This window comes from Clarias gariepinus, chromosome 5 (genome assembly GCF_024256425.1).
Source record: "Clarias gariepinus isolate MV-2021 ecotype Netherlands chromosome 5, CGAR_prim_01v2, whole genome shotgun sequence".
In the NCBI taxonomy this organism is placed as follows: domain Eukaryota; kingdom Metazoa; phylum Chordata; class Actinopteri; order Siluriformes; family Clariidae; genus Clarias; species Clarias gariepinus.
In genome coordinates, this window is record NC_071104.1 from 24,964,963 (window position 1) to 24,989,928 (window position 24,966).

Sequence of the window (24,966 nt, forward strand, 5' to 3'; positions counted from 1 at the left end):
TTGCCAAGACTTTTGGGAAAATACCTTGTGTACCGACGAGACAAAAGTTTAACTTTTTGGAAGGTGCGTGTCCCTTTACATCTGGCGTAAAAGTAACACAGCATTTCAGAAAAAGAACACCATACCAACAGTAAAATATGGGGGTGGTAGTGTGATGGTCTGGGGTTGTTTTGCTGCTTCAGGATCTGGATGGCTTGCTGTGATAGATGGAACCATGAATTCTACTGTCTACCAAAAAATCCTGAAGGAGAATGTCCAGCCATCTGTTCGTCAACTCAAGCTGAAGCGATCTTGGGTGCTGCAGCAGGACATTGACCCAAAACACACCAGCAAATCCACCTCTGAATGGCTGAAGAAAAACAAAATGAAGACTTTGGAGTGGCCCAGTCAAAGTCCTGACCTGAATCCTATTGAGATGTTGTGGCAAGGCGGTTCATGCTAGAAAACTCTCAAATAAAGCTGAATTACAACAATTCTGCAAAGATGAGTGGGCCAAAATTCCTCCAGAGCTCTGTAAAAGACTCGTTGCAAGTTATCGCAAACGCTTGATTGCAGTTATTGCTGCTAAGGGTGGCCCAATCAGTTATTAGGTTCAGGGGGCAATTACTTTTTCACACAGGGCCATGTAAGTTTGGATTTTTTTTCACCCTAAATAATAAAAACCATCATTTAAAAACTGCATTTTGTGTTTACTTGTGTTATCTTTGACTAATAGTTAAATGTGTTTGATGATCAGAAACATTTAAGTGTGACAAACATGCAAAAGAATAAGAAATCAGGAAGGGGGCAAATAGTTTTTCACACCACTGTATATATATTGCACTAGCAGCAGTTCAGTGAGTAAAATAGAAAGAACAATCGATAGGATTACTACCAAAACCTAATCATATAATATACGTATTTTATCATATTCTGCAACCACTGCAACGTTGAATAGTAATATCTATCTATCTATCTATCTATCTATCTATCTATCTATCTATCTATCTATCTATCTATCTCTCTCTCTCTCTCTCTCTCTATAACAACATATACATATATAACATATACATATACTATTAACATATACATTTGATACATAAATTGCATGCAAATAATCATACAACCCTCACCTGACTACGTTCAATTATATCATCATTAATACATATATAAAACATGCTGAATATAATATTTCAATAGCTCTCTCGTTCTGTGTGTTTGTGTAAGAGTGAATGAGAGAGAGAGAGAGAGAGAGAGAGAGAGAGAGAGAGAATCATTTTAATATATAAATTTATAGTGTTTATTTGGACAAATGTGATTCAGTTTTAACATAAAATATATAATTTGCAGAAGTAGTGTTATTTCGCCCATATGCACAAAACCGCGGGGATTTGCGCCAACCCCGAATTCCTTTTTTGTTCGAAGACAATTTACAGCTTGGCAATAGAAATTTTTATGGGCCTGTATCGCCTGTCATTGGATGCCACTGGTCATGTGCAGGAGGCAAGCGTCTTCATGGCCCCCTTTCCTGATTTTTCAAGAGAATTTTTAACGCATACAGCAGCTAAAGCGTTGTAAACCTAAGCTATTTTCAGTCCCCGCGTGTTTGTTGTGCATATTTTATTTGTAAATTTTTCAGAAAGCCTGAATAAGATAAACTTACAGTTAATGATAGGTTCTGTAGATTTATATCTGTCACTTTGTGCTGTCTGACGTTAAAGCTCGTATACAAACTGCGTTTGTCAGGACAAAACACAAAAATGCATCGAAATATCGGCAAACGACAGAGAACAGAAGAAATGGATTATACGGACTCATTTGGTAAGTTTTTTTTATCACAATATTCTGATTTTAATAACGTTTCCATATCCAAGTTTACCCCGAGGCAAGAAATATAAATTATTTAGGCAGCATAAAATAATTATGTCACAAACTCCTTACAGTTTTCCGTTTTTGGTATAACAGAAAGTAAAACAGAACCAACACCACACTTTTCTAAAACAGAGAATATAATTATTACTACCCATTATAACATTGCGTAAAGACTAATTGAAGAATTTTTAAGTCATCTTGTGTTTATATGACGTTTCCTTTTTATTCTATGTAGTTATTGTCACTTTGTGTTTGGGTAATAAAAAACATAAAAAAATAACTATGAAATAAAATTATTTTTCTTATTTTTATAATTATATAATGTAATAATAATAACTGTACATGTGCAAATTGTATTCCTAGATATTCAGTCAGTATTACTAACCATAGATGCGTTATATACTTATATTTATATACTTAAAATGTAAAATTATAACCGGTCACATTGACACTTATCAGGTGATCGCAGTCTTATTCGGCTGAAATGAGGATGCAAAGATGATAAGAAAGATTTACTCGCCTATATACCATGAACATTTGATTTTGAATACTGAAATGCAGCCTAAACTATTGTATACATATACTTTGCTGCAGTTGTGTTCGTTAATGTATTTCATTCCAAACGAGACTGTTGACTGTGGTTCTGTGGCCAGTTGGGTGCTGTGGAACAAAGACAGTATTTCACCAATGGCTGACAGACAGCTGCAAAACTATTTACAGCCTTACTGCAATGCGGCAAGAAAAGGAGGGAAAGGCGCAGAATCAGAAGCCTACCAAAAAGAACACCAATAAAAGATTTGAATAAAAACATAGATTATATATATATATATATATATATATATATATATATATATATATATATATATATATATATATATTATATTATATGTGTGTGTGTGTGTGTTTGAGGAATTTAAGATAGAGATATATATTTTGCATACATTACACTGATTTAGCAAGTAGCATATTACCAAGTTATAACAAATGCATATAAAACAATTTTCATTTAGACTAAGTATTTATAACTGTATGAATAGATAAATAGGCTTTGTACGTCAGAGTGTTTTAACATTGGTCTTACGTCATGAACAAAGACTAAAAAAATGTGCCACTAGCACAAAGATAAAACAATACTAGTATTAACCAACAGGCGGCACTGTTGCCCCACACTTTGACACTTGCAAATGTCTTTCTACGTAGTTTGCATTCGTGTCACAGTGTCTAGTTGTGGTTGGTTAATAAAAGCATGTGACCTCATTGTGGAACATTTTCCCAAACGTGTAAAAGGAAACACAGTGACTGTGTATGTGTATAAACCAAGATGTAAAAGCAATTTGTAGTGATAGCCAAAAAATACACAGGTGTTAAATAGTAGACGAATAGTTTCAGAACGCGTTCTGTAGGCCCGAATTAGGCTGTATTACATAGGACCCAGTCAAAACTTAGGATAAGATTTTAACTTTACGTATGTTATTGAATCAGTCAATAAAATGTATACAACACCTATACAAATATATATTAGGTAAAATCTACCCCACAAATCAAATAAATAGATAGATCATAGATTAATTAGATGTTTTATATATATATATATATATAAAACATCTAATCTATAAAACATCTAATATATATATATATATATATATAACATCTAATTATCCCTTAGATGACTTTAGGACTCTTTGTAAAATTTATTGTAAAAACAACATATATTACTAAATTGATTGTAGCTTTTAATTAAGGCAAAAAGTCACCATATGGAGAGACAACGTTTTACAGTTCAAAGGTTCTCACGTTGGCTGTAGTGCGGCTCGCACCAGGGATACGTTTTTATTGTTTTATTGCTTGTATTTACAGTGTGAAAACTCTGACAAATGTTCGCACGTCAGGCTTTTAAAATAAACATTATTTCTTCTGGATTGTATAACGAATAAAATGAAGGAAATCGCTATTTTAGAATCTAATTGCATAGCCTACTACAATTGTAAATAATACATAGATTACATTAATGTAAATAACGTTTTTTCCTGACAGGATTTAAATGTTTTTCCGTCTAAGAAACGCGAATGCTTTTATTTCCTCTTCACATCAGTGTAATCTCCATTATTGAATAAGTGCAACTTTCAGGGTTATTTATGGCACCCGCGCGCTGTCATGAATGGCTGTGGGGAAGCACGTGATACCATTAAACTTTGTTTTATGGCCCGGGAGTTGACAAGCCAAAATATAATTCACATTGTGTATTAGAAAGGCCTTGCAGACGTTTAGAAAAGATCACAGCGTCGGTACGGGCGCCAGAGTAAGTGCTGATTTAGTTTTAAACATGGATATCGACGCTTCTCGGTGCGCCTTACATGATCAGAGGGTCCATCGAGGTAAGCGCGATTACAGTAGTTGTAATGGAACTTGTGTAGGGTTCGTTAGCGCTTTATTTTAAATTCCACATGGTCTTTCTTGTGCTGCTTGTTTGTTTGAAAGCCTTTACTGTGCAAATTAACTGTAGCGGGTTCTCATAGAGTAGGAGTTGTAATAAAGATGACGGCATGATTGTGATTCAGTTGTCCAGATGTAGCGTTGCGTTATCAAGAAAAGTAGTGAGGCCTCGAGGACAATGAGTGCATTTTCAAATGTGAAAGAAATAAGTGAGGAATAAAATAGCGAGGAAAATATATCCAATTTGTATTTAATTTCACTATCGATAGCAAGCGCATGGTTTAAACAAAAAAACTTATTTGAATAGTGTTATTTGCTTCCATAAAAAAATGAGCACATTCTTAATTCTTCATAGATTATTTATCACTGTGTTACACACATTAAATCAATGTTTTTTTTATCACAAGTTTAATAGAACCCTGACACACATCTACAAATTGTCTCGCACTGGCATCCAAGTTGGGGATGATTCGAAAACAGAAACGAAAAATTCATATTTGTCACATTTTGCATGCTTGAAACTTTAAACATGATTAAATTCATTTATCTTTAAAAATTAAATATGTCCTCTAGCGCCCCCACCGCGAAATTCAACAGAGGTAATCTAGTAGGTTATTATTATTATTATTATTAATAATAATAACATTATTATTATTTTGTATTTATTTGATATGAACATCAATATATTTTAGTTCGACCGAATTATTTTGAGCGGGTGATTCATTTAGAGAGATCTCCAGGTGTTTGGGTTTGGGGTATTAGAACGAGACATATTCTGAGATAGTGAAATCATTTTAATTATTAAACATTTTAATTATTCAGTGTAGCCGATAATTCCGTTTTTATATTAAGAAATCAGTGTTTGGATGAAAACATGCCTGCTTTTGAAGTGTAATATTAAACGACTTACTACATACTAAACAAAATTAGTGATTATAGAACGAGATGACATCGATAGAAAAAAACACTGAAAGAGCAAGAGAGTGCGTATTCAGGATTTGCAATAGAAATTAAATTTGCAAGAACTATTTTAAAAAGTGTTTTAATTTAACCTAAGTTCGGAAATAATGTAAAAATAATTTTGGATCCTGGAAAACATTAAGACAGAGGTCATGACAAAAGTTGACTTCTCTGTCCTTTTGTTCATCAGTAACTCGGCTTTGACCCGCACTAGTCTCAGGGCAAGGTGAATCGCAGGTCAAGCTGTCTAACACATTAAATGTATAACATTTAAACATAAAAGATCTTTCATACACAGATCCAAATGTACCTCCTTAGACCAATTGCTGTATTGAACTACATATAAACAAAAATGCTATTATACGTTTAATCACTAATGAACACTTACACACACGCACACACACACACGCTCGCACCCACGCACGCACACGGAGTTTCCAGATAATTGAAAAAGTGTACGCAAACATTTTCAACAGTAAAAATTTTACAGCACCACAACACCTATACAATTTTAAATTTAGGAGTAAAGTGATGGCTCTGTTTAGGGAAAGTCACATGGAGTCTGTGAAAAACAAAAATCTGTGTGATGTGCTTTGTAAATGATTTTGACTGACCTCTTGTCAACTGTTTTATTTATTTATTTTACGTTTTTTACTTACGTTACTTACCCTTTTGCCATCCGGTTTCCGAGGATTAGTGAGACCGCCTGATTTACTTTGGTATACCCGCATGTACTTACTTACTGGTGGTACTGGCATGTATCATCTGTGAACAAATCTTTTAATATCGTTTTACAAATTATTATTAAAGCATAATTTTACTTGGAAATACATTGACTTAAAAATGTAGATTGGTGTGTTTAGTAGTTGCCATCCGAAAATATGTGCATAACACAATATTGTCTGTCTAAAATGGAGCTAATTTTTATATCCATGGTAGTTTTTATGTTTATTAGACAAAAAATATTTTATTTATTTAATAAATATGTATTCGTAAAATTTTATTTATAAGCTATCCATGAAGGTGGATTTTGTTTTTGGTAGATTTGATACTATTGATTGCTCTCTTCGTTAATTATTGGTCACAGGCAGAAATTAAACGTGTATATCCCGTCGTCTATATATACCCTGTAGAACCGAATTTGTGTGAAAAAATCACGGTCACAGATTCGATTCTAGGGGAGTATATGGTCGATGCAAAAACGTCGAATAAAGTCAACTTTTCACTTAGTGTTTCATAAAGGCCACCACGCGTTTTGGTGTATTATAGCTTGCATGCCTTAAAGTTATGCATACAGTTGATAAGCGATTCAGGCGAACGATTTTCCAGGGTAAAGTCCATATTGATTAAACAAACTCATTTGCTTTTGATTAAGTAGGAAGTAATTGAAATAACACTTTAAACACTCTAGACAATCTAGACATAAACAATATTTAGATTTTTATAGACTTGGAAACACAATTATAGACTAGTCAATAAGTTGCACAAATGTTTAATATAGGATATTGTATTTTATCCTGTGTTTATGGAAGTTTTAACTTCTCATATTTGCGTAACCATAGTCTCTTCAAATTCCAGTTGTGCTATTTGGTATTTGATTATTGATTGGCATGGTGTATTGATGGCCATCCACAGTGCTCCTTAAAAGCGCCTGAAAGAGTGTGTGGGCCAGTGGGGCGATGAGACTCCTGTAACTTCTAAATGACCTCTTCATCACAAAGACGGCCTCAGTCAATTGTCTATGGTCTTTATTCGTCTCTTTTTGTGGCAGAGGTCGCATTGTATCTTTTATATGTTTACCGGTTAGAATCTCTGGATGAAGCTTGATTTGTATAGTTGGATATTAATCATAGACAGAATATCAAATGTTTGTTTTAATGTGTGCATCCATGCTTTATTTTTAATTATATGTAATCATGAATTTTTGTATGCTAAAAACGCTTACTGACCTTTGTTTATGAGGAAAATGTAGACTGTTAATTTTCAAGTAAGTGTTCAACCTTTGTGTGAATTAGACATGCTACTATTAAAATGTATGTTCAATCAATTCCAACTAATGACATTATGCAAAGTTTGTTAAATTAGGTGCTAGGTGTGTATGGCTTCTTACCCGCTAATAGATTCGCTTCACCTCGATTGGCTAAATCCGGTCACATGGGTGGCTAACTTTATTCAGTTGACAGCAAGTAGGAGGGCTTTATGGAGGGAGGAAAAAAGACAACTCGAGAAAAATTAGTATTTTCTACCTTCAGAAATTAATGGCCATGAGTTCGTACATGGTAAACTCCAAGTATGTGGATCCCAAATTTCCTCCATGCGAGGAGTATTCGCAAAACAGTTATATACCTGAGCAGGGCTCTGGATACTACAACCCATCGCAGGAAACTGATTTCCAGCATCCAGGGATCTACTCACGGTCAAACTACTCGGAGCAACCCTACAGTTGTAACACTGTGCAGGGCTCAACACTACAGCCGCGGGGTCATGTGCAGGAGCAAGGCAGCCATCCCGGATCTTTTCCCACGCAAAGCGAGCAGTGCTCTCCGATCCAAATATCCGGCCCGAGGACTTGTGACCAACAACAAAACACAAAGAATCAGAACGGAACACAGACCAAGCAACCTGCAATAGTTTATCCCTGGATGAAGAAAGTGCATGTTAGTACGGGTAAGATTCTGTCCTTTTTACAGTTTTTTTTTTTTACAGGACTGATTGAATTCCGCTAGGCCCATATGAGACACGCAAAATTATTTGGTGAAATATTTATGGGTTCTTCTGAAGGGGCCGCCAATTACACTAGTCATAAATTTTTATTGCTTAGGAAATAGGCCGCTGGCTGTATTGGCTGCCTCAGCGATAGCGAGACGCCCAAGTGGACTTATATATTTTTTTAACGGAAAAACTGGGTAATATAGAAAATTAATTTAGTTATTTTACATTCATGTGCATTTTATTGAAATAAATGTAGCATCCTGAAGTAGGACTGCTCTCTTTATTGGGTTTATTTGCTCATCCAAGTGTGTCCTTGTCTTTTCCAGTGAACCCAGATTTCACAGGAGCGGAACCCAAGCGGTCGCGGACAGCCTACACGAGACAGCAGGTTTTAGAACTAGAAAAGGAATTTCATTTTAACAGGTATCTAACCAGACGGCGTCGCATCGAAATAGCGCATACTCTTTGTCTCTCTGAGCGACAGATCAAAATCTGGTTTCAGAACCGAAGAATGAAATGGAAAAAAGATCACAAACTACCCAACACAAAGGGAAGGTCGGCATCGGCTGTAAAACATGTTCAGAAGGACAACCAGACTGATATTACAACTTTATAAAAGAAATAGAAACATCTTGCCCCAGAAGTACAGATGAACTGACAATGCTTCGTTTATATTTGCATGGTTTTAAATCCTGACATTCCGAACTTAAAACTGTTTAATATGAAGAAGGAGCACACACCATTACCAAACGCAGTATGTATGGACACGATGAAAGGAGCCTAAATACAAATTTGAAATACTGTATGTATGAAGTGGCAGACTGAGGGCATCACAACTAGATTAACGGGCTGCCATCAGGTATATATTAAATGTAAAAATAAAAAAAGGTTGCAATAGCTATATGAAAGCAAGTGAGCTCTAGAAATTACATGAACTTTATTACTACTATTATTTTTTTCTGTGGAAATGCATTATGCCCTGTGATAAATTTGATCAATTATTTGTCAAGGATGCAGTAGCCTATGACTTTAGCTAATAATTTATAAAACTATTACACCGAACCCTCATTAAATCATTAATACATGGCATTTAAAATATTCCGATTTAATTACGGACATGGATTACGCAAATATCAGCTTTGAAAAATCCTAAAATAATTTAGTTACACATATGACAATTTCTTTTTCTTTATTGAAGTATGTAACTAATACAAAAACGTCGAAACATTAAATATTGCATTTATAGTAATATAAGATGAACAGAATAAACCGTTCATCGAAATTACTTTAAAACAGGAAGCGCAACATTTGAAATCTATTTTACTTTGTTGACCATCGTATTGGATACCTTGACTGCTATAAATCTCACTTGACAGTTTTGTAAACAATGTACAATTAAAGCAGCTGTATATCTGTCTTCCAGATGTCATCAGAAATTCCTAAATAATAGCTCATTTATTGTTCCACGTACTTCTGGGTTTTAACTCAACATTTTTTTTACTCATTTCTTTATTTATTAAATGCCAGAATCAGTATGCTGAGAGTTTTTGTTTTTAATTTCTGTGTCAATTCAAATGGTCGTTCCTTAAATATATTATGTTCAGTTGAAAAAAAAATCATTATTTTTTATTCTATATATTTCTGCATTTTATGCATATTTTCTACGAGCATATTTTCTAGTAAATGAACTATAGAGCTCATAAAGAAAGGGTTTATCCTCAGACCATGAATACCCTGTTGCAATAAGAAACAATGTGTATAGTTCGCTTAAAGAAAATCTGTCTGCTGTTTTGGTTTCATTAAATTTTTATTTTGAGCAACAGAGATTGTCTTAACTTTGAAAATGTGAGTGAAGGTATTCACGTCGTGATTAAAGATTGACTGTTCTACTGTTATTGTGATGGCTTTGTCTTCTTGAACAAAACCGTGAGGCGCTCACACATTGCGAAGACGTCTTCTGCCTCAAGTCTTCACGTTGAGAAGTCTGAAAAGGTATTTTACACAGAAGTTCGACAAAAGCCTCGCGGGCAGGTTCATCTAGAGGACACCGTTTCTGTTGCCTTTCGACGCTTTTGAGCCGTAAGCGCTGACCTCTAAACCCCTGACCCACGAGACAGGCCTTTCTTGCCCAGACACTTCTTTAGACCCTGCGTACCAAAAAGGTCTATATTAGTTATTAAATTTTTCATATATTAATGGTCGGTATTTAAAATAAATCTATAAATAAACAAAGAACACAATAAGCATTTTAAACAAAATAGTGTGAGAAATGCTAATTGATCCAAAAATCATTTTCTTTATTGTAGATTTCAGGCCCTGTTCAGATTTTTTTATAAATCATCCATACTTGTTACACACACACACACGCACACACACACACACACACACACACACACACACACACACACACAAATCTCTCTCTCTCTCTCTCTCTCTCTCTCTCTCTCTCTATATATATATATATTATATATATATATATATATATATATATATATATATATATACATACACACGTGTGTGTGTAAAGGAATAGGCCTATGGATATTTATATGTTTATGTGTGTGCATATAAAGATTTGTGTATGTGTATGTGTGTTTGTACGTGTGTGTGTGTGTGTGTGTGTGTGTGTGTGTGTGTGTGTGTGGTTAGGAGAGAGTTATACATACACAGAGAGAGAAAGAGAGAGAAAGAGAGATTGTATGTATGGGTGTAAGTCATGCAAATCATTCACGCTAAATAGGAAACGCTTTCGCTAAAAAGTCAGGCAAGTAGGATTTTTTTTATTGCTTTAATCCTAGCAATAATAATAATAATTCGCGCAGTAGAATATTGTGTACTGCAATGTCCGTGCCGAATATCCGCTGTAAATTCATTGCAAATTTTTATACATTAACACATTACAAACGGTTATTATTTTTTTAAAGGAGTGTTTTGTACCCAAATGTAGCCCTGAGCCTTATCCAAAGCAATGTGAAGATATTCTGTTCTAAAGCTTTTTTTCCCCTATAAGACTGCAAGTTTTAGTTCAAATTACTAACTTCCAACGAATACAAATCCGAGTTGCGCCTTGCCTTTAATTAAATTCGCGTGGCGTTTAAACACCGATCTATATGTCTTAATGCAATAAATGAAAGCCATAGGCAGTACCATTTGCAGTGGTACGACCCTGACTAGCCGCGCCGCTCCCACAATGGTGCTCAAACGGCCATATTTGATTTCCAGCTGTTCACAGAAAATGTCTTCGCCAAACTAGACAACCCTTTAAGATATATTAAACTGCGCTGTCGACATCCGAAGATAGAACTCGGTGACTATGAGGTTTCGTTCTATATCTCCCCCCCTTGCTCGATCACGTGACTGTCTAAATAATTAATGCAGCTCGTCCCCTTAGAAACACGGCGTCGTCATTAATCGCAAGGACTCTATCAGACTTGAAAACTGAAGAGATCCAAGAAAATAATATCCAAACGGTTCGGTACCCTCGGCAACCATAACCGGCACTTTGTACAGCATTTCAACCAATGGAAGCTTGGCAGGTAAACATTTAATGTTTTTTTATTACTAAGAAGGTAAGGTGAACATATCTGTCAGAATTATAATAAATAGCGCCCACTGATAAATGCACTTCTGCAGATTCCTTGAGAACAGACAGGAGTCCGAATTAAGCATGGCAATTCCTTTTTGTGTAGAAATCGCTGTGATCACCAACTGATTTAAAAATACATTGCAGACCACGACAGATGTCCAATCGCAATTTTGGTTTATCATATAATGGTTTTGTAGACCAAAACCGGTTATTGCAGATCATGACAAATTTCAGTTACATTTATTGATGAGAAATTTCGGCACATGTAAAGGCGTCATGAAAAGGCCACTTCGTGATTTATAATCCATCGGAAATGCAGTTCTCAGGTTTACTGTGGCTATTTGTTGAGATGTATTATGTGTTTACAATTGTAAATAGGCTATAATACAAGGAAAAAGACACCACTCAAGAATTTGGCCTTTACGTGTTTATTTTTAGAAAATAGGGAAGCCTATAAACATTTATAGTATTAAATTAGCCAAATATAAGATTAAAAAAATCAAAAACACAAAATGTATCTTTACACTTACACACACACACACACACACACACACACACACAGAGAGAGAGAGAGAGAGACACACACACACACTAGCGATCACAAAGACAATTTAAATTTTGTCTTTGTTATTTATAAAAAAGGAAAATCATTGTAAATTATTTTTTAAAATATGTCGATGATTAGAAAGGGATGACCGATATGTGCATTGCTGTAAATCACGGTCAGTAATTCCTGAAAGGGTGAGAGGCTGTTGGGGGCCGGCCGGGGACCGTAAATCTTTCACTTTTATTGCGCCGTGAACATATGCTGCAAACGGAGACCGCTCGCATTCTCTCCTCAGGACAAGCGTGTTCGGCCACGTTCCCAAGTCGCTTCAACTTCATCTTCGTTTTGACTAACCCATTCTAAAAAAAATAATATATATATATAATAAAAGCATACAGCGTAAAAACATTAATAAACTACCATACTTAAAACAGAATTTACTCTTGCAGCTTATTGTACTTGACTTCTTCTTGCAGTCTATTTTTACTATCGAAAAACAGGTTAAAGAATGTAAATGTTTTACACCAGCATAGCAACAATGTAAAAACATGAAAAGAAATATGACAACACTACTACTACTAGAACTACTACTACTACTACTACTACTACTATTATTATTATTATTATTATTATTATTATTATTAAATGAGCGTCATATTGTACATAATGGTGGTCTAAGGAAAAGAGAACAGGGCTTGTAATGATTTTGATGAATCTCCCTGGCTGACGGGGTCATACATTGCTGTCAATGCTCGTGCCATAATCGTCAAACAATATTTCGAGGCTTCCGCATAAACTATTATAAACACATCTTTTAAAAGACAAATATATAAGACAGTTATCTCAAAATGTACGACTTATATGATACGTTTATCGCCAAATAACATATGCTTATCTTTTTCAAATATCAGTTTTGGATATTAGGATTATAAATAAATAAGCAAGATATAATTTTTAAACTCTCAAAGGTTGGTCGATTAGTATATTTTTATTATGAATTTGTCATATTTAAACCAATAGGTATTCATCAGAAGTGCCTGTAATATAAGAACGGAGTTAGTACATAGACTGAATTTTTAGAATACATTTTGGAAGCACCTTTCATGAAAGTGGGGTGAAACTGCATCGAGGGGTTACACGAATCAGTAGCAACCCTGCTTTTAAAATGGGCTTGTAAGGTAGAGCTCGGTTGGAGCAGCACCCTCAATCAGGGCAATCTACTATCCAGATCACGTGAACAAATATGCTCGTATTTTAAGGCAGCGCCTTTATTTGTCATGATAAAGCTTTCTGAAACGCCAATATCGCAATGTTGACTCGAACGATGACCCAGCTTCTGTAAACGTTTATTTTTCCAGAGGGAGGTTGACCGCCAGCAATATTTCGTTTTTGGAATAAGGATACCTGCTTGGCTTTTATTGGTAGTTGAGTGAGTGGCTTCCATCCTTTCGGGAATACCGTCTGCATTGGTATATGGAAATGTTTGGAAAAGCACGAGATCGTGTTTAGGACTGTATCGTGCACAGACAAAGGGAGAAGGATATATCCGAGCTGCTACAGGGATAGGTATTGAAACTGAAAAGCGAGACTTTATGATGAATTGATTCCCAGGTAAGGAATTGCATGGCAAAACGCAACCTTTAACCATGGACTTTACCAGGCAAAATATGATTTATTCCATTCAGAGCAGATGATGTATACCAACGTCTCTGGGTCTTTAACTAAGCAACGATATGTATGGACATCTAGTTCATAGTTTTGAGCATCTCTGAGCACTTTCAAAAGGTTAGCTTGGATGGTTGTCTCATTCATACAGTTAAAGGTGAATTTTATAGCTGATTTTGCGATCTGACAAATACAAACTAAACAAAGAGGGGAAACCTCTCCTTCTGGCTCATAGCTTGTAAGATCGTAAATCACTGTAATTTGTTGTCTTATACTCACAGTAATGTTAGACGTGATATATTTGGTTTAAATTATATGCATTGTTAAGCAGTAACGTTATCATATTCAAATCAATTGAACTGCTATATTTCGGATTCTGTTTTTTGCTGAGATTTCGATATTATGATAGTATAGATTTCGGAGCACATCAAAAAATAAGAATAAATGAAATCTATTTTTTTATTCAAATGGAACAAATCAAGCATAATAAAGCGCCTCATACTAGTTAGTTTATATATAATACAAGCATACATACGCTTATTACGATTATTAAGTGGCTGCATTTTTTGGCCTGATATTTTATCACTTACGTAAGTAGAAGTTAGTAGTATTACATATTATCGTGGTACATACATACATACATACATACATACATACATAAATACATACATACATACATAAACTTACACATACAGACAGACGAGCAGGCATTTGAGTTCCTGGAACCAACAAAGACGGTGTGTTAAGTGGCTAAAACAAAAGCAAAAAAAAAAAAGAATAATTTAATCTAGCTAAATTGAAACTATTATGACATCAAAACCTATACTAAATACGGATACTTTTTAAAAATAAAAATGCGATATTAATTCATTTTCTGTTTGGCAAAAGTAACAATTAAACCACAATCCTAATTTTAGAAAGAGTATTTAAGAAGGCACGAAGAACATGACGTTTACCTCAATCACCAACACAGAATCGTAGACATATTTAAGCTCGAGTTCATAGTTCATTGTTTTAACAAGCCATTGTGCCATTATTTCTACCAACTTACCGTAACATTGCGTGGGCGAAAACATAGCAGTCTGATAAAGGCAAACCATGTTAAGCAACAGAGACAGCAGAATTTATTCCATTAAGCAAAACTTTAAATATGAAGCTCCAAGAAAAAAAAGTTTACTATATTTTAATTCTGTTGTTCATATTTGGAAATTTTGCAGCTCCATACTAATCGAATTGGTAGGACTTCCTTATTTTTCTTGTTTACACCAGTCTTTACTAATGCGCCAAAGAGCGGCGAATCTAGCCTGGAGACAGTGATCTGGAGAAGTGTTTAAATATCTCATCGTCACGGGCTCTTTTAGTTTAAAAACAGAGGAAGAAAAAACTTGTGCGGTGTAGATTTCATTGTGACTTACTTGAGCACCTTCCGCCCGTTGTTCATTAATCAGTGAGTTATGGCTGAAGAAGCCAAAGGTCATCCAAAAGGCTTATGAGTGCTAAATATTTTGGCCAGCTACTCTTTGTGTAGAATCGCTTGTGTCAGTTTTTTTTTTCAACCTGCGTTTTAACATACATTGCTATTGTTTACTTCGTAAAAAAGGAACGTTTGATAAACAAACACACAAATAAATAAATTAATTAATAGGCTTTATATATTCTTGTTACATACACGTGAGTTCTTGAACAAACACATACATCACATAGAGTCTGGTATACACACAAATTATTTACATAGATCAAACATTAGGGGGTTGTGAGATATATAGAAACAGTAACAATACATAGGCCTCTTTTTTAACTACGTGATCACAATTAAAAAAAAATCAGTTAGCACAAATTAATAAATTACTTTCATCCTCTAGGTCGTGGACCAAATAATGAGAAGCGCTTGAGGGAAAAAAGAAAACAGTGCAATAAAGGCTACGGTAAGTAACCGATTTCTTTAATAAAAATAAACGAAATTAATATTTAATTAATGGAGACTCAATTTTGGTCTAAAATAATGATCACGCAACAATATTACATTTATAAAACGAAGTGGATACAAAGTCACATCAGAATTTATTCTTGCTACATATTCTATCCTACAGCACGGAGAGTATTTTTTTAATTTGCCACTCTGGTCACACCGAAGACAATTCTTCAATATATATGCATTATACGCAAAACAAAAATATTATCAAAAATCTCAACATTGTACATCCGAATATATAGTATTATCCCAATAGTATACCCGTCTCCGCGCAATCTTCAAAACTTTCAATGCATGTTTTCCTTCTTTCAGTCCTGTATCCTTTTCGTCACACTGGACGATGATGCCGTATAAGTTTATTTTAGGACTACAATCGTACATTGCGTGGAGTAGACTGAAGTAGCTGTATTTATACTGACTGCCTATTTGAGTGTACTAGCAGAGTAAGGCATTCTTTAACCCGGGCATCCTCCTACGCTTGGGTTTTACACTGCAGATTGGTTTTTAGCTTAGCTCTCCTGTTAGACGTACGTTATTTAGTTGACCGGCCATACATTTTGTGGTGTCCTCCAGTGACAGGTGCATTAAAATGCATGTTGGAGCTCCAGGCCGACTAATACTGGATTAAGCTGTTCTGACAAGTTATGAGCTATCCATTTTTAACGGATCAAATAAGGAAGAGTAGGAAATTCTAGTGTGACTGACTAGAAGCCTCGCAGCTCTTGAGCATTTCAAAGAGCTAAAGTGATCAGATTGCACTCATACATTTACCGCAAATTTGTGATGTGTGATGTGATTAACGTAGCATGGTTGCCCTCCCACCCATCATTTAAAAATTTCCCCCCAAAATCTTTATATATATATATATATATATCGTGGACCAAATAATGAGAATATATATGGGGTAGGAGGTTCTGGGTGTGCATTCATTCGTACATTATTTTCTCCTAAACACTGATAATTTAGATGTCCATCGCTCAGAACGAGCGATGAAGTGCTAAAGAAAAGAGAAAGGGATATTGTTCTGGCGAAAAGTGCTGATTTGCCTTCTGTCGTCTTTACGTTTCACTCAGTGGGGAACTTTCAGAACAAGTTAAAGTTTAACTCTTGTTGCATTCTTACCAAGGTTTCTGAAAATGAAAGGATTGAAATGTTGCCGAGGAAAGAGAACCGTTGACCAGTGACCATCTCTGTTTCACATATATACGTGTGTGTGTGTGTGTGTGTGTGCGTGCGTGCTTGCTTGCGTGCGTGTGTGTGTGTGCGTGTGTGAGACAAGTGGCCTGGATGGATAAATTGATGAATGCTTGAATTATTGAATGATTGAATAAATGACTTTGCGCTAGACTATTAAGTTAGTATTTGATGCAAATTGCACTGATCTAAGTTTCTGATATAATCCAAATCAATATAATTGATACTAGTAGGCCTCAATTTTCGTTTCAAAGTTTCTTGGTATTTGGGTTTAATAAATAAGGTAAATTAAGTTTTGCTAATTGAATCCGGGGCGCAGTAACAAATGGAAGCTTGACAACAAACATACATTTTAAGGGAATGCGTTTTTACATTATGTTTAAAAAAATTAAAAGACAACCAAATTAAAAAATAGCATTTTAATTTTACAATAACTAGAAAAGATTGCTTAACCCTATTAATCTGATTGTAAATTTGCTTTTTTCTTGCAGATCATAGTTTAAAGAACCTGTGGGAAGTCCCAATTACATAACACAGGAGCTGATGCCATTGGATACAAAGTAGTATAAAAATCTTCAAAATGCAGAAAGCCACTTATTATGATAACTCTGGACTTTTTGGAGGCTACTCGTACTCAAAGTCAGACTCGTATGCGTATGGGGCTACCCATCAGTCCTACCCCACCTCCAGCATAGAAGATGACTATCAGGGTCCCATCTGTTCTGTACAATCTACAACGGTCAGGCCGCCGGTGCATAAAAACAGCGACATCAGTGGCAGCTGTATGCGACCAAATGGCAGCCAAGGCAACCAACCAGAGAGTGTTAGTGACCAACAACAAGCGCCTCCTTTAGCACCCACCTCACCCAATTCAAGCAGCACCACGCAGAAAAAGAAATCTCCCAACAACAATGGCTCCAACACTGCCACCTCGGTCATCACCAAGCAAATATTCCCATGGATGAAGGAGACGCGTCAAAACTCAAAGCAGAAAAGTACCAACTGCACAACTCCAGGTATAGCTATGTAAACATGTATTAGTCCACGTGTGTGCATAGTTTGATGGTGTTTGTTTCAGTAAGGATGGGCCTGGTCTAGTGAATTAATGACAGCTTCTGCGGTGTCTGTGCAGGTGATAGCATTTATTTACTTGCAGAACAAGTAACCAAAATTGTTCAATTGATTACACACCTCAATACGCAAAGTTTTTAATCACCTAACATGCTCCACAGGGCTAATTATAATGTCAACAAAGTTTGTTTAAAGAGTTTCCACTCTTTATATTTTAAAAATAAAATTTATTTAAATAAACTATTCCTTTCAGGAGAGACCTGCGATGACAAAAGTCCACCGGGTCCGGCCTCCAAGCGGGTGCGCACTGCTTATACTAGTGCCCAGCTCGTGGAGCTCGAGAAAGAATTCCATTTTAATCGCTATTTATGCCGACCACGAAGAGTCGAGATGGCCAATCTACTCAATCTCACCGAGCGCCAAATAAAGATCTGGTTTCAAAACAGGAGAATGAAGTACAAGAAAGATCAGAAATCCAAGGGAATAATGCACTCTCCCTTAGGACACTCTCCGGACAGAAGCCCGCCGCTAAGTGGGCCCAATCACGTTGGATATTCTGGGCAGCTTCCAAATGTAAACAGCCTGAACTATGATGCGCCGTCTCCTCCGTCCTTCGCTAAACCTCAGCAGAATATGTACGGCCTGGCTGCGTACACGGCGCCATTGGGCGGCTGTATACCGCAACAAAAAAGGTACCCGGGTGCAGAGTATGAGCATCACGGGATGCAAGGGAACGGAGGCTTTGCCAATGCTAATTTGCAGGGCAGTCCTGTATATGTTGGGGGAAATTTTGTTGATTCCATGCCAGCTTCGGGCCCTATGTTCAACCTCGGTCACCTTCCTCATCCTTCATCTGCCAGTGTGGACTACAGTTGCGCCGCTCAGATTCCGGGCAACCACCATCATGGACCGTGTGACCCTCATCCCACATACACAGACCTCAGCTCTCACCACGCTTCTCAGGGAAGGCTGCAGGAAGCGCCGAAACTTACTCATTTGTAAGGATCTCACGTACGTGTGCCCAAGCGAAGTGTCGCTTTTTATTACCTCATGAGTTCAAAGTAATTTATATAACTACACTTCGAGAGAGACACAACGTATTACTCCTGTATTATTATTGATAGTACTATTACTGCTATGACTGTAACAATTTTTAAGCTGTGGTCCATATTTCTTGACTGTTGAAGATGCGACAGATTGTTTGTTGTCAGTCGTTCCGATCTTGAAAGAGCAGTGCGTAAAATGAAGGAAATTTCATATCTTATTACTTGAAGGTAAGTTCTGTAGATTTTACAATACTAGGCTCCCATCTTTATAGGGATGGAATTTGTAGGGGAAAATCATTTCCGTTGTTAAGTCGTCTGTTAGCCATTGGTAATTACAAATCAGTTCACAATAAAAATTTCATTATTTATTATTTTCATCAGAGATTGTATGACAGACATTTATTACTATTGTATATTTATTATTTATAACGTTTGTAACATATTATTATTTATCTTTTCATGTGGACTATTTAAAATAATTATAGTAAAATTTATGCACCCTAATTGGGAAGTCTGCGTGCGGCATTACGAACACGAACAACATGATAGCATGGTGCATTTCTTTCTTTCTTTCTTTGATGTTGTTGTGTTTTTTTTTTTTTTCAAAAGAGAATATGGCATATTTTCAGTTTCACATTTGCCCTAATCACCCATAACACATTTTATTTTGTGAGTGAACAGTTCACACAAGTTGACGAAATGGTAACGATATGGAAATGTTATATTTTATTGTGTTATAGATTTTGTAAATAAAGTGCATAAACTGAATGTGTGAAATTTATAATTTTATTTGTGTATAATAAGCTGGATATACAACCAGAAAGTCGAATAGACCTAATGTGTTATTACATCATTCCCACCCAATATATCTCGTACCAAGACGCCATTTTGAAAATATATCGACAGTAAACAAAGAAGACAGGACCATGCGCATCCTTGGTTACACTTGGTTACACAGTAATAATAACAGCTTAAAGAGGACAATACACAAAAGCATTTATGACAATAGCTTACTATTTTACGACTAGATCAATTTTAACATTAACACGCTTAAATTACGCAATAAATAAATACCAAATACATTCAGTGACTAGTGTAAGCCCAACATTAACAAAAAACGAATAAACAAACAACAAACAAACAAACAAAAAAACAATAATTTGTTAAGAACAATGTTGCAGTTTATATATAAAATAAACTATATATATAAAATAGCAAAATCTGTGTCTTTCATTGATTCTCGCCATATTTACACAACAATTACAGAATACAGCTTCTGTAAACGCGTCTTACATACATAATAACATATAACCTGAGACGATATAATGTTTCTCAGCTATATATTACATCTCTTAAATAGCATCCAACACGTATTTCTATATCGTATTTATTTAAATGTACTATATAATCAAACATTAAATAGCACTGAAAATAGAAGCATTTCTACACTTTGCTAGTTTTATAGGCATGGCAATCCTTCTCTGACTGAATGGCTCTCTCACCCGCCTCCCCCTAGCGAGGTATTTCAAAGCTCATTAATCAAAAACTCGCCGCTTTCAGCCTCGCCGCTGATTCCACCTCCTTATGAACAAAGCTTTTGCATTCCCAACTCTAGAAACACATTTCAAACTGCGAGAGGCCAAACTTTGTCCCAAGAAAAGGAGTGTGACAGCATGCTTGCGGTGCAATCAGAGCACGGATAAGAGAAGGCTGAAGATGTAAAAGCTGCATAGTGGGGAAGAGACGCTCACTGCTTTACGCTGCAGAGGGGTAGGTAGACCCTATTTAAATCTCATGAAGACTTTTTTAGAATACAAATATAAGCACGTTTTGTACACAAAATAGCTTGACAATGGTTTGCTCAATACCCTAGTCTACAGCACAGAATCGCTTCAGTAGAAATTACGAATTTCAAATAGAATGCTACACAAATTTTTTTAGACTGAATTTAGGCATTTCTCACAATTTTTCTTTTCCCACGGCCTTAAGTTTTGGTCAATGCACAATAATGGCGGCTGTTTTGCTTCATAATTATAATGAATTGGTGTTTCAAATTGCCTTATACAGATAGTGTGAGCGAAGAAAATTACCCTGCTAGACTTTTGACATCGGAATTGACCACAATGAGTTGTGACAAGCAGAGAGACCCAGGCGACAGAGCTCTCTCATATAGTCAGAGAAAAATAATGTAAAAGTCATGTGTAAAATGTGCACAGGTTCGGGCTGCTTAACAGTTAGGACAGACAACCTATCTAAAATGCGATTTTTAATTGTGCGATAACCTCTGTAATGTTCCAAGGTTTCATCTGAAACGCTATTTAGTGAGCCGTGGATTAGCTGAAATAAACATACAGAAATTCAAAAATGCTGTTAAACCAAAAGTTGGATAAAAGTAGTTCACTACATGCCAACTAATACTTTTCTTTTTTATTTATTTCACCTTGAGTGTATGTCCATTACATTACCAATAATTATAATCCTAAAATAAAATAAACACATCAGGGTAGTTGTGATTTTGACAAGGTGTCGTCATTTTTTAAGCTGCAGTAGTTCATGAAAATGCAAACACAGGGCCTATTTTTCTAATATTCTTTGGAAACTATATAAAACGAGGTGACATTAAATAGGTCTGTTGGGCAATTACTGAAGAAATTACTTATTATAAATGCACACTCCTGCAACTAATAATGCTAAGGCACGTAGCATAACAGGTTCCCTAAATAAAGACACTTTTAGCTCTTACAATTTCAAAGCTATGGTTCCTGAATAAAATAGCTTCCAGTTCTAGCTATTAAGGTGCGTTATTATCATGCACGATAAGCTACAATTATGCATGTTATCGTGCTCTATACAATGAATTGCTAATGTGATAAAATGGTAATGTTAAAAAATATTAAAAGAAGCATATTGAAGAATAAATGAGCAAATCGAGCTATTTTGTCCATCACATAATCACAGATCAATAATCTAAAGTATTAATTACAATTTAAATATAACTCTACACTATATGAAACTTGCAACGAGCATGCACTTTATCCCCTCGTATTGAAACTATACTCGGGCGGCTTTTTTATTTGAAGTTGGACAAAGTTAAATAGAATCGACATAGACATAACGTTATTCGCAAAAAAAATATATTTATATAGCATTGTTTGCATCCAATTTCCATTATTCGCAGTCGACACTAATTAGCTATATTAACTCATGTCTTTTCACTTTGTTGATCCTTTGTAACACTTGACAAAATTTAAACGTAAAATTGCTGCAATATACTGTATGTAATACTGTAACGTTAATTAAAGAGTTTATACGAAAACAGTACGACCCCCAATTGCTTACCAGTGCTATGTCGCTAAACACCAATCGCAGATGCAATTATTATACGTGGATTAAGCCAAGTAAAAAAATGCATTAGTCTGTTCAATGTGGCCTACACTGGCAGGTTGGAAGTGACTGAGCAAAACACCTCCCGTCACAATTTAAGGAATACATTAACCCATATATGAATAGCTTATGCGTTTGTGTGGGAACGGTGAAGGCTAGTTTAATCTCACTAGCCTGATTAATGAGCTGTTTAAACGTACAGAGCACCAGGGATGAATGTCTATGAGGAAGCTGCAGTGAGTAATAAAGAAGATGCAAAGATCAGAAATAAGTAACGTTTCTTTTTAAGGTTTAATTAAACCTTGCGTGTGGCATACATTTAGCATGTGATTTTAATTAGGCTATATTAGTCTATTTCAAATGTTTGAAAAAAGAAAGCGCAATATACATAAATTAATAGTAACCAGCTATGACACTTTATTTACAATGACACCTTGTTATTATATGTACAGTTACGTATTCAGGCTCTGGGGGTTGTAGATCAACAGGATAACTGCTACAGTTTAGAAACACTGCAGAAGGCTGAAAACAGATCTGTGATTCGATTGGCTATAAGGGCGAGACCACGCCCCACTTTGTTGTGGACATTATTTACAAAAGTTGAGCCTCACAACAGAGTAAGACATAAGGACAAGCGACAGTGGCTATCATGCATCACTTACCAACTACGAATTGTAATGTCCTTATATTTAGTTTTAGGCAGAGGCATGTGTCTTAGATCTAAATTGTGTCAGGTGGAGCAGCAGGGAGCGTCCCAGGGGAGAGTAGCGACAGGTATTATGGACCAAGTTACTTACATACCAGCAGTGGATGTGCAACATAGTTCTAGTGGTTTTGAGATGCCTCGTCCAAGTGCCTTATTTAGTCATGATAGATCTTGTGGAACCGACGCTAAAGCTGAGGACTGCCTTATAAACGCTTTATCTGTATACTCAGGAAGTGCCTCGTTCTTCCTTAAGGATTCTTGCCTTTATAGTACATACGAAGAACAACCTTGCAAAACAAAAAGAAACAATTCTAAAAGTAAGTTTAGACATGATACCAGATGGGCGTGGTTAATTCTGTCAGAACATAATGTTTAAAATAGTTGCAGCTATGTCCAATCAATAGGTTGTTTACTGTGTAATATGTTTACAGGATGTTTCCTTGCTCGCGGCTTGGCTATTGTAACAGCTCGCACCAGCTTCACTACCAGGCAGGTGACTGAACTGGAGAAAGAGTTTTATCTTAATAAGTACTTCAGCAGGAACAGAAGAGCCGAGATAACGGGCGCGTCGCGTCTGTGCGAATCGCAAGAGAATGTCTGGTTCCAGAACAGAAGACTGAAGCAGAAGAAGCGTGAGAAGGAGGAGGGCCCTGTCCTGATACCGCGTTCTACAGAACTGCACCCTTCCTCCACAGGCTCCCAGCCTGCTCACTTTCCCTGCTATTTTTGCACTTATAAAAGTGCATCTACGCAAAAACTCACATATGCTATCAGTGTCAAATGTTTAAATGTGTTCAGCTGATTATTTGCGCTTATAAACTAATTAACACTAATTATCTTATACATTTTGTATCTTACATTTTATCTTATACTAATTTGCCAATGTTAAATGAATATTCCTATGCCTTTACAGTATTATACTTTCTAATATAAACATTTTAAGGGATATAAGTGTATTATTAAATAATTATGGATAAATGGGAGGGTTGCGTCAGGAAGGGCATCCGGCGTAAAACCTGTGCCAAGTTGTTGTGCGGACTGGATATTCCGCTGTGGCGACCCCTTGCCGGGAGAAGCCGAAAGACCAACAACAATGCTCAGTTCTTACTATGACAATAAATGATACAATACATTACACTGAAAAAAGGTGTGAAAAATAGTTTAGATTATTAATATGCATTGGATATTTGAACTAACACTTTTGTTATAATAAATATATGCTGTACTGCATAACACATCATGGTTTCATAGTTCTTATTTAATCTGATGTCCAGATATGCAAACACGCTTATGTGAAACATAGCAAATGAAAAATCTCCCATAATTTACAGACAAAGTAGCTGCTTGTCAACTTGCTTCAACTGAAGAAGCGCAACAACTTCAAAACACACATATATAAAAATTTACTCAATTTGGTCTTTGTTTGGGCTATTTGGATTTGTGTTAATCTAATCTTCCTTTACCCCAAGCATCCCAACAGTCATCAAAGTTTATCTTTGGGTAATTTATCTTTGGTTAATATTTGGTTGATTTATAATCTCAAAGCTTACAATGATAAAATACTGTGTTCATACCCTTCATTCTTTTATCTTATGTTATATCTGGTAATTGGTATTAAACAAAAGAAAAACATAAAATGCCCATGTTGATGCATGCATACGTCATTGTAGCATACTATTCCAATGCTGATGTCATAGAGATTTTTTTTTTATTACACCGTATTTATCAATATATACTCTAATTATAAATAGGTATCATAGCCATAAAATTTAATCAGCCTTTCAGATTAAAGTGCAAAATACTGGTTTAGGTGTAACCTAATGGTTGTGGGGCCAGTTA

At 35.7% G+C, this 24,966-nt stretch overlaps 3 protein-coding genes across 4 annotated transcripts; all 3 read left to right on the plus strand.

Moving 5' to 3' along the window:
• Positions 1 to 1,582: 1,582 nt before the first annotated feature.
• Positions 1,583 to 19,805, plus strand: hoxd3a (homeobox D3a). Its single transcript, XM_053496444.1, has 4 exons — positions 1,583 to 1,800; positions 15,617 to 15,679; positions 17,412 to 17,936; positions 18,245 to 19,805. Exons 3-4 carry the CDS (start codon positions 17,501 to 17,503, stop codon positions 18,991 to 18,993), a joined length of 1,185 nt encoding a protein of 394 aa, XP_053352419.1. The 5' UTR covers positions 1,583 to 1,800; positions 15,617 to 15,679; positions 17,412 to 17,500; the 3' UTR covers positions 18,994 to 19,805.
• On the plus strand, positions 6,446 to 9,772 carry hoxd4a (homeobox D4a). The gene is made up of 2 exons (XM_053496446.1): positions 6,446 to 7,911; positions 8,283 to 9,772. Exons 1-2 carry the CDS (start codon positions 7,503 to 7,505, stop codon positions 8,570 to 8,572), a joined length of 699 nt encoding a protein of 232 aa, XP_053352421.1. The 5' UTR covers positions 6,446 to 7,502; the 3' UTR covers positions 8,573 to 9,772.
• Positions 19,806 to 20,639: 834 nt separating the features above from the next.
• On the plus strand, positions 20,640 to 24,362 carry LOC128524109 (homeobox protein Hox-A1a-like). 2 transcript variants are annotated; one of them, XR_008360492.1, is made up of 2 exons: positions 20,640 to 20,807; positions 23,559 to 23,678. XR_008360492.1 is itself a non-coding variant. In XM_053496445.1 (2 exons), the coding sequence occupies exons 1-2, from the start codon at positions 23,099 to 23,101 to the stop codon at positions 23,927 to 23,929; spliced, it is 717 nt and encodes a 238-aa protein (XP_053352420.1). In that variant the 5' UTR covers positions 23,063 to 23,098; the 3' UTR covers positions 23,930 to 24,362. The 2 variants fall into 2 exon arrangements, 1 of the variants encoding a protein (XP_053352420.1); XM_053496445.1 differs by lacking the exon at positions 20,640 to 20,807 and adding an exon at positions 23,063 to 23,444 and having other exon boundaries at positions 23,559 to 24,362.
• Positions 24,363 to 24,966: the final 604 nt, after the last annotated feature.